At 45.3% G+C, this 10,003-nt stretch overlaps 1 protein-coding gene across 1 annotated transcript; it reads left to right on the top strand.

The window, feature by feature from the left end:
* The first annotated feature begins 831 nt into the window (after positions 1-831).
* On the top strand, positions 832-9,737 carry LOC147235106 (sorting nexin-4-like). Its single transcript, XM_086145961.1, has 14 exons — positions 832-983; positions 1,604-1,728; positions 2,514-2,655; positions 3,406-3,555; positions 4,294-4,341; positions 4,456-4,511; positions 4,794-4,866; positions 5,241-5,302; positions 5,821-5,886; positions 6,051-6,140; positions 6,489-6,588; positions 6,707-6,852; positions 8,040-8,154; positions 8,476-9,737. Exons 1-14 carry the CDS (start codon positions 888-890, stop codon positions 8,521-8,523), a joined length of 1,317 nt encoding a protein of 438 aa, XP_086002087.1. The 5' UTR covers positions 832-887; the 3' UTR covers positions 8,524-9,737.
* Positions 9,738-10,003: the final 266 nt, after the last annotated feature.

The following is a 10,003-nucleotide window of genomic DNA, read 5'->3' as shown; positions in this document are numbered from 1 at the left end:
CGGCTCCACATTTAAAGCGCCCCATTCTATGCCATCCATATAAAATGTTTCCCTACTGAATGCTGCTCCACCCTTCTCTTTAGACATTAAACGCTGCACAACAGTGTGACCACAGGAACTAAAAGGCCGTGTTTCTGCGCTGTTTACTAGCCTGAGGCGCACCGCATCCCTCTTATTCACATCTGGGCCTCCAACCATCCACGCTGAACGCAAGCGGGGCCGGTGATGTCATCAAAGTGAGGAAATTCATCATTACAGCACCTATTTCGGAGTTTATCCGAGGAGAAAAATAAATAAAGCTCCGAGAACGTTCAAGTTGTAGTACTCTGTTATTGGCGATGCGTTTCCAGAACTTTTAATGTGGAAGAAAATGTTAGTACATCATTTATGTCAGGATGAACACTTTTTACATATTGTGCTCAGTGGTAAATTTAGGTTAGTTATTCTAGGGAGCTCTGAGCACGTTCAAACTACTAATTTGTTTTGCCGGGCACACTGAGGAGGAGCGAACATTGAGAGAACATTGGAAACAAAGAAATTGCTTGGAAAACCCTCACCAGCAGATGTCAGTCATGTTCAAGAAAACCAAAAGCAGATGCACGTCTAGAGAGAAATATATCCAGCCAGTTCTCGCAGCGCTCCCACTGTAACTGCGCCATTGCAAAGACAAACTGCATTTCAGTGCAAATGCAAGAAAAAAAAAATCACTGTTGAATTTTTTGTTGATTTTAAATGCGAAAATGTAAGAAATGTTACATGTGGAAAAAAAGAATCTCCATTGAGCTGATTTGCAAGGCAAAGCGTCTTCGGCCGCGCATGCGCAGATGAGCCCGCTTCCCCCCCGGTGCCAGCTCAGCTGACAACAGCGGCGCTTCGGTTGGAGCCGGATGATGATGGCAGACTCCGGGAGCAACCAAGAAACAGCTGTGATTGCTAACACCGACATCACTTCGGCGGAGTCGGAGAACAACATCGTGAACACGGTGACGATCTTTTACTGTTCCGTCTGAGAATTGTCACAGAGGCGTCCGGAAAAAGTTGGTTTGGACTTGGGGAAACTTTGCGAGAGACGGGCCTAGCGAAAATGTTAGCTAACGTCGGTGTCAGATGCGCTGAGTTAGTGGGAGACTTTCCCTGCTACATTTCTACACCTCCAACATCTGGTTGTTTTTGTTTGATTTCCTTGTGAAAGTCAGTCATGTAACAATAACGATAAACCCGTGAAGAAAAACACCGCTTTCGCGAAGGGACACACCAACACTCACACGAAGTTATGGCTGAAAACTTTACGAGGCGAGTTAGCTTGTAAGCTAGCGAGTCTAACTCCGCCAAGACGGCTCCAAAGCGAAGATGTTATTTTACACGAAGCTGCCACGGTTCTCCCCGGGCTGCACCTCCCGGTTCACGGATTCAAATACAGCCGTTACAGCGGGATTTCTGCGGGGAAACGACCCGCGTATCGTGGAGAAACGTCCCTCTTTTCCAATGCTCGGCGGTGCGGTGCGGGGGTCTTGTGACCTGCACACGCCTGTCACTTTTTTTACCCGACCGTTGATTCCCGTCTTGGGCGTCTCTCATTGGAAACATGCCGTGGCCTTCACAGATGGTGGAGGAAGGGACCGGGCTGCTCTCAAAGCTGGAGGTGAATGTGGCCGAGGCCGAGAAGAGGACGGGCAAGAATACTGTAAACATCCAAGAAACTTACACTGTCTACCTCATTGAAACACGGTGAGTCAACAAACGCATACGTCTGCCTGTTGTTGTTGTTGTTGTTGAAGAACTTAAGCAGTGTGTGTGTTTGGAGAATCTGGGATCACACAGCTTGTTGCAGAATCAATAAGATAGCACTAATTCTGATACAAACAGAAATAAACTGAAATAAACAATTAGGGTAACAAGAATAACCTACCAAAGCCAAGTTCAGCCAGATGGATAGTAAGATGAGATGAGATGAGATGAGATGAGAGATGAGAACAACTTTATTTATCACGAAGGAAATTGTTGTGCCAGAGTTACAAGTAAAAACATAACAGTAATAGTTAATAGTAGAAAGGAGGAAGAATAAGAAATACAATAAAATATAAATTGTCTTAACTGTTAACTGTTAACTACAAAGATTTGAAGATTTCCTGCGGCTAAGGGAAGAGGAATCTTCAAATCTTTGTTCAAATCTTAGATGATATTGTGATATTATTTCCAGAATGTTTGTAGATGCTGGTTATATGCATATGTGCAATAATGGAAAGAGACATGGGGGCAGTTTCCATTTACTTATATTTTGCTTCTCTAAAGCTCGACAAGAAATTGCTAAATGTTAAAGAAGGATTACTCAATAATAAGGAACAAATACTCACAATTTTGCACAGAATCAGTCATGGGAAATGGAACAGTGCGTGTCATATTTGTTTTTATTGGCTTTTTTGCTGAACATCCTTTTGAACAAGGCAGTTGATCTGCCTGCTTTTGTCATTTCTCTGATTTAACCGTCGGAAATGGGCTTCTTTTGTCTGCAGGCCTGCTGAAACTGTCCCAGACGGGGGTTCAGTGGCTGCCCCTGATTCTCTCTGGCGGCGTTACAGTGAGTTTGAGCTACTCAGAACATACCTCCTGGTGACCTACCCCTACATCATTATCCCCCCTCTGCCAGAGAAAAGGGTAGGTAATTTGCAGTTTGAGGAAGTTTGCATGTACACGTACACTCTCCCACTCCCAGCGGAGAGAAAACGCTGCAACTTTTCTGCTCTACATCAAATATTTATCACCACAAATGCAATATTTGCAAGCACCACAGTTTTGTCAAATGTTACCTCATAATGTGGTTGGTAAACAAAGATGCAGTTTGTTGACTCTGTAACGCATCCAGCAGAAATAATTACTTCATAGTGCCGTGAAGAACTCAACGTGGAATTGAACTTTGTATGAAAAAGAATCCTACCACAAAATGGCCACTAGGAGGCATGGAAGGACTCGCTAGGCTCTTGTGTTCAAGTACTTGCTTTCAATTTAGTAATGACAGCAATGATTTAAAACGGTATTTTAAAAAAACAGACATTGATAAATTCATGTATTTACATGTTGACTAAGTTGATGCCTTGTGGTTTAAGCCAGTAACCTGCTAATTACCACACCAACCACTAAACCATGCGATACTGGTATGGTAGTTTGAAACTACAACGTGCAGAAGAAGCGTGGAGACAAAACTGTAGATAGTATCTGTAGAATGCCTCCAAATCTCGTTTTTTCAATGACTTTTTGAAACATTCATCTATGAAGCTACCGTCAAAGTGGGAATAAAATCAGACACAGCGAAGATCAAACATGCATCTGTAGCAAGTAAAGGAAAGGGATTTGTGAAGGGTCTCAGGCATCCAATAAGTGATGCAATCTCTGTTACGTCTCTTGAAGGCGGAGTTTGTGTGGCACAAACTGTCAGCAGACAACCTCGACCCAGACTTCGTTGAAAGGCGGAGAGTCGGCCTAGAAAACTTCTTGGTGCGTGTTTTGTCACATCCGGTCCTTTCCAATGACAGGATCTTCTTCCTGTTCCTCACCGAGGTGAGTATCTCAGCAAAGAACACGCAATGTCGTGATGACGTGTTCATCTGATAGACGCGGAAAAGAACAAACTGAGAAACTCATGGGTTTTTAAAAGCACCAGAATATTGGTGTTCATGTCCTTGCTTCAAGATTGAGAGAAAGGAAAACACAGAGAAAATGTTTCTGGAAAAAAAGATAATGATTTCCCGTCGCAAGACACATCTTGTTGCTGTTAAAGAAATGGAAGCTGCACCTTTACTTGCTGGATCCCATTATACCAACAAACCGGTTGTCCTCATATCTCTTTCTCATTGAAAGCAAACCTATAAATAGTTGGCTTGAAGATAAAAACATGCACACGCCAGGTTAAACAGCTACAGGGTCAATACGTGTTTACGACTTACTTGTAAATGTCTCTTCAAAGCACATTTGAAATCCCTCTCAATTCTGCTTTTCAGGTGTTAAATATCCCAAGCGACTTTCCAAACTTTCTGTCTTTTGTCCTCACACTGTAGCAGCACCATGAGCTGTCTATTCACGTCAAGCTGATGTTCAACTAATTTAATCGAGCAATCTGATCATCTGAAAAATGAGAGATTCTGTCAAAGTGGCTATATTTGATCTAGTATTTTGACTTTAACGGTCGGAAGTGAATGTGTCACTCACATCTTCACTTGAAATAGGTTATGTTGGTTGAAATCCTAATAAGCCCGGCTGTGATATGGCTGGTCATTTTTGTCAATCGTTATTCCTCAGGAGAAGGGATGGAGAGATGTTGTCTTAGAGACCGGCTTCCAAGATAAGGTATGTATGACATTTTATTTCAGACAGTCAAATCAGAAGCTTGTCTTCACAGGCCGTCTTCTTTCTCCACGGCAAAACCAAATCCCTTCAGTGTTCATTCTTCTGCATCCTCAGGTGGACTCCAGACTCAAGTCTCTCAGTGCCATGTTCAGGGTCAAGAACCCCGACAAGTAGGTACCAAACATGAATGTTTGTTTATTTCCTGTTAAAAAGTTGGAAAGTTGTAGGGGAATTTCAGAAGAGTGGAATCCCAGTTCATTCCAATTAAGTTTTCTGACGTTGCGGTGTAACTGCAACCCGGAGCCAAACACCTAGCATACGCAGAAGTACTCGTCCGATAAAAGCCGACTGTGGTTCCAAAACGGTTGCGCCCTCGTAAAACCTGTTGTTGCAAAGCTTGAAATGCAGAGTCAACTTTCAGTTTTGTTTTTGTTTCCGTGTCTCTTTGTCAGGCGATTCACAGCACTGAAACAGTACAGTGATGAACTAAACAGCGTCATCTCTCAGCTTCTCAGGGTGCGAGCGGTAAGTACAGGATCCACACACACTAGCAAGAAGTCACTCGACTTCTCTGTGCGCTTGGTTCGGCTCAGGGCTGCAAACTGTCTGTAAATGTTGTTTTATATCACGTGCACTCGGGCAGCGTCCTGGTGTATACATTGTCTTAATCCAGACGAGACTCTGTGATTTCACAGCAAAATTAGAACATTTATCCCGGAAACAGTTGTTTAACTCATTTTCTTAATGATACGCTTTATCAGTCTTGTCAGATCCCCCAGCTGCACTTTACACCCCATTTACAACCCAACTGTCTTCAACACCTAGGGAAAAATCCGCCATATCTCTGCACAGGTTTTTTTGGTTGCCTCACAACTCCTATCTATTTGCTTTTATTCCAGAGGGTGGCAGACAGGCTGTATGGAGTTTACAAAGTCCACGGTAACTATGGGAGAGTCTTCAGGTAAGAAAGACCTGTTCTAATGTCGGCTCATTTCTCCGGTATCACAGCAACAGAAGGTCACAAAAGGCACCGAGTAAAAATCAATCGGTATCACCGTATCATGTCCACCGCAAGACCCGTTCGTTTCAGTTGCTACGTCAACAAAATTGAGTCGCAAGAGAAGGAACAGCCAATCTCACAGTCATCGGAAGTCGTCCGATTGATATCCATAAACACTGGTCCTAGCAAGGTGTGGGATGTGCAGGGAAATGCAGTGAAATAAAAATAAATCAGTTTATTTGTTTTTGAATAATCAGATGAAGAGTTTGTTTGTTTTTTAAACCTCGAATGTGTACGTATGTTAGATAATATTTGGGTCATCGCTGCATTTACGGATGCCTTTTATGTTACGGATTTTGGAAGCTTTATGATGTGGAGGCTTTTCCTTACATGCTTAACAGACAAAGCAACACAACTGAGCTGTGTATGTTGACTTGCATCAAAGACAAAGTTCTAGAATCATTGATTTGTGCGTCCAGTGAATGGAGCGCCATCGAGAAAGAGATGGGAGACGGGTTGCAGAGCGCCGGCCACCACATGGACACGTATGTAGAAGAGAAAGAGACGTCATTCTCTCCAGTATTTCCGCAGCTCTTCAACACTTGTATAAAGTGTCGCAGGGATATAAACAAACGTATCACACACGAGCGTGATCTAAGAAAAAAGATGTCTCTTTCAAACACCACTTTGTTTCTGCGTATACGCTCAGCTATGCCGCATCGATAGACGACATTCTGGAAGAAGAGGAGCACTATGCAGACCAACTGAAAGAATACCTCTTCTACACCGAAGCCGTCCGGTAAGCCTGTGGGCCTTTCAAAGTTCGAGATAGTTTTCCATTAGTTTGGAAAGGAAATGTGGCGGTCAGCTGCTTTGCTATGACACACGAGCGGTACAGCCGGCACGGTGGTCTGGAACGGTCGTAATAGTCTCAGCCGAAAGGAAAATATACAGTGATATAAAACATTACATCTGCCCGGCTGGAGAAAGAATAACATACAATTAGTATTTGGGAGGAATAGACTTTGGCCGCCGGGTAAATCTGTATTCAAGGCAAATTGATATTCCCAGATCAGACGGTCGTGTTTTTAGTTTATTTTTTATTTTTTCACCGATGCCGTGTTTCCATCGCCGTCCCTCCGCTTAGGTCGGTATGTCGGAAACATGAACTGATCCAGTACGAGTTGGAGTTGGCGGCTCTGGACCTGACGTACAAAAAGCAGCAGAAAGAAGAGCTGGTTTCCGGGGTACCGCCATCTCTTCGTTTTCTTCACATTCGGCTTTAAAAATAAGTTCATCCGTGCGTCCTATACAGGAATATTTGACGTCCCTAACTGTGTTGTTTTTTTTTTTATGTGTTTGTAGACGGTGCGTGTTTTCTCTCTGAAGGGCATGACCAGTAAGCTGTTTGGCCAGGAGAGCCAGGAGCAGAGGGAGAACAGGTTAGCCGCCCTCGAGCAGAGCATCCAGGAGGGAGAACAAACACTCAAGGAGAAGAACATGGAGTGCCAGTAAGCCCAGCACCGAAGACTCGGTGGTCTTACAATTTTTTCCCCCTACAACACCGATAGTCTTCGGCGTTTCGCCCTCGATCTACATTTTTCGGTGTAATTTTGATGGCGCTGTGTATCACGAGCATGGCGACGGCGCTTCAGGACTCCAATCTCTTTGCTCCCCTGGGAGGATCTCCAGGTTTGTCCGCCGGGTATTGCAGGCAGCGCGGGAGCCGCATGGAGCGGCACAGAGTCGCTTTCATGCTCAAAGCACCGGGTGCTTGTTTGAAAACGCCCCGGAAGTTCTGTTGCGCTGCGGCATCTCCGTGGACGAGGCTTCTCATTTACTATTACGTCAGATGTCCACCGAGGGGGCGGAAGTTTTCTAGAAAAACATCTACATGAAAAGACTAGACCCCGCAAGCAGAGAGGAGTACCTGCCAGTCTGGTTGGTTTAATACAGAGCCTTGGCAAGGAAGCAAGGTTGGGTTGATTCAGCTCCTCCTTACATGTGGACGGAGGAGCAGATGTTCCTTTTTTTTTACTGTTCTGCCCCTTCTTTGACCGGACCTCTCTGGAAAATCAAAATGTCAAACGTAACAATGAGCATCCCACATTCAGCTTTGCCGTTTGGCATGTTTGTGATTGAAAAATGGCACTGAGAGGGTTTGCGTTGCTGCGTCGCAGTCACAGAAAAAGCCCTCATCTAAGCTGACGGATTGCAGTGTGCGCTCACTATCGTGCTTCCGAAACTAAAACATCTGACGGAGACGCCAAAGGATCGACGTCCGTGTCGCATCCCGGACGCCGGTCCGGTCGGCACAGTTTGACCTCGAGACATCCGGTCGGCTCGTGGTTCCCGGAAGCTCGGACTCCTTCCGCCCGGAAACAACTCTCCCGTTTCAAGCGCGGCATTATTACGTGCAGAAACCCGCAGAAACAGCACCATCAATCAAAAGCGTTGACCTTTTTAAGTCTAAATGATTTTAATCATTAGCTCGGTGATGTAGAGTTGACATCAAGTACAATGTAGGAGAAATGGACTTCTATGAGACGCGCCATAGAAACCAAGCAAAATGGCAATTGCCGTGTTTGCTCAGGATGTGTGTCACCCGTCTCGGGCTCCTGCCCACCCGCCTGAAAAGAATGCGGCAGTGAGGCTTTTGTGTTTTTCATTTTTTCATTTTTTTTTTCCCTGTCATCAGAGAGTTTGTGCAAACAGCTTGGGAAGAAATTGAACGTTTCAAGGAGCAGAAGGACAGAGATTTGCGTGAGGCGCTCATCAGTTACGCCATCATGCAGATCAGCATGTGTAAGAAGGTACGGGCGTCTGCGCTTTTCTACCATTTTTCAAACGCTATAATGTTATTTACATAGAAAAGGATAGGTTGAACACTTGAAGGGGCAGCGAGAAAATTCAGATATTTATTTAAATAGACTCAAAATTAGCGATTGGATGCCACAGTTCTATTGGAATCAAAATAAACAAGTTATTCTACTTGTGATTTTATTTTATTTGTTGTTTTTTTTTTTTTTCCTTCTGGAATTGTGGTCAGCTCTGCCAGGAAGTCAGATGTAGACTGTCGCGTTTTCGCCCCGTATCCTTGAGCTCCGCCTCACTGCTTTTCCGCTCCGTTGCAGGGAATCCAAGTGTGGTCCAACGCCAAGGAGTGTTTCAACAAAATGTGACCGGCCTCTGAGTCCAGTTCAACCCCCCCAGCACAAATATTCTGCCAGATCGCGGGGCTCTGAAGCGCCAGCCAGTCGTCGTGCTGCAGTCTTACGGAAACGGACCGCGGCGGTGAAAACTCTTGATTTCACTTTGTTTGCTGAGCGGACGCTGTTGAGATCGACTCTCTTATTTTCCCTCGGACGGACGTGCACGTTCGTACATTTGGAAACGCTTTACTGATTCCCTCCCTTTTGAAACGCCCTTGACTCAAAAGCGGCCGCTCTCCGCGGAGGCCGCCTTCAATACTTCTCCCTCCTCGGCCGACAGCGGACTGGAAAGGAACCGTCGGTCGATGTGATATCTTGCACCGGTTGCGTGCTCGGGGTTCCTGCCGGGAGTCTCTTCTCCGTTTCGGTCACGTGACGTACGTTATCTCTCGGGCCGAAAGCCCGAAAAGCACATCAGACTGATACCGAAGCCCGGCGCTCTGAGGAAACGGTTCCTCCGACCGATTTTAGAGTCGCCCTCCTTCGATAGCAAACTGCCGTATGTGCCTCGTGGGTTCCTCTGGCATGTCGGGTTTTCACACGCGCAAAGAAAATACGAGTAATCCCACGTGGATAATTGCGTTTTAATCGAAAACCCGAAAAGAAATAAACATTGGTTTTAATAAAAGAGCAGTCACACCGAGGCGTGACAGACTGCATTTTCACCGCCGCTTTGCTTTTGGTCTGAGGAAGGCTTTGTCGGAGCTCCGCTGGGAGTTCAGCGATTCGGGGTAAAATGTGTCGGTTGACCTCATGAACGCATGAAACCACTCTGGAAACAGCTCGGCCTCTCTTGCTCTGGGCCTTCGTGAAGGCTCTCGTGCATGAACTGACCTGCCAAGTGACCCAAAGCCGTAATAACGCACTCCATCGTCGCAAAAAAATGCTCTATCAGTACCAAGAACACAAACATCGGCTTTGTCCAACAGACGGTTGTCGCCCAGGGGTTGAAGCAGAACCTGAAATCCGCATTTCTGGAGAAATCGTAATCCCAAAGCTCATTATCCTGTGGTTTGAGTCTGAGGACGAGGGTGTAAAGCGATCCTGTAACTAACAGAATAACAGAAATCATCTGGGCGCTTTCATTGTTTTTATAAATGATTTGTTAATGGGAGATGATTATTTTTTATGTTCCTGTAATCAACGTGTCACGACACTAATAAACGTTTCTTTTTACGATTGAATGTGAAGGTTTTTTTTTTTTTTTTTACGCCAAACCGGCCTGACAGGAATCTAGGTGATGTCACCAGCTGACGTGACGCTCCGGTTCCACAATGTTCCTCCATTTACCCACTTCCGGTCGATTGATGTCTCATCGTATCCGGAAGATGGATGCGGGTTTTCAGGCTTCTCGATTTTGGAAATCTCCCCCAGGTGTGGGTGAAAACCATCGGCGGATGGCGCCTCCTGTCGTCCAAGCGGGTACCTGCTTCTGTCTGGACAGGTGGAT

This window comes from Fistularia commersonii, chromosome 4, assembly GCF_037954325.1.
Source record: "Fistularia commersonii isolate RoL2024-O1a breed Wild chromosome 4, RoL_Fcom_v1.0, whole genome shotgun sequence".
Taxonomy (NCBI): Eukaryota; Metazoa; Chordata; class Actinopteri; order Syngnathiformes; family Fistulariidae; genus Fistularia; species Fistularia commersonii.
The sequence above is the reverse complement of the archived record's forward strand: the minus strand, read 5'-3'. Positions and strand labels throughout refer to the sequence as shown.

Excerpts from the sequence above, each read along its gene's own strand:
- LOC147235106 (XM_086145961.1), top strand. The coding sequence starts at position 888 with ATGATGATGGCAGACTCCGGGAGCAACCAAGAAACAGCTGTGATTGCT. Across the intron at positions 4,342-4,455 it reads AGACCGGCTTCCAAGATAAG|GTGGACTCCAGACTCAAGTC; the intron begins GTATGTATGACA and ends CTGCATCCTCAG. Across the intron at positions 4,867-5,240 it reads AGCTTCTCAGGGTGCGAGCG|AGGGTGGCAGACAGGCTGTA; the intron begins GTAAGTACAGGA and ends CTTTTATTCCAG.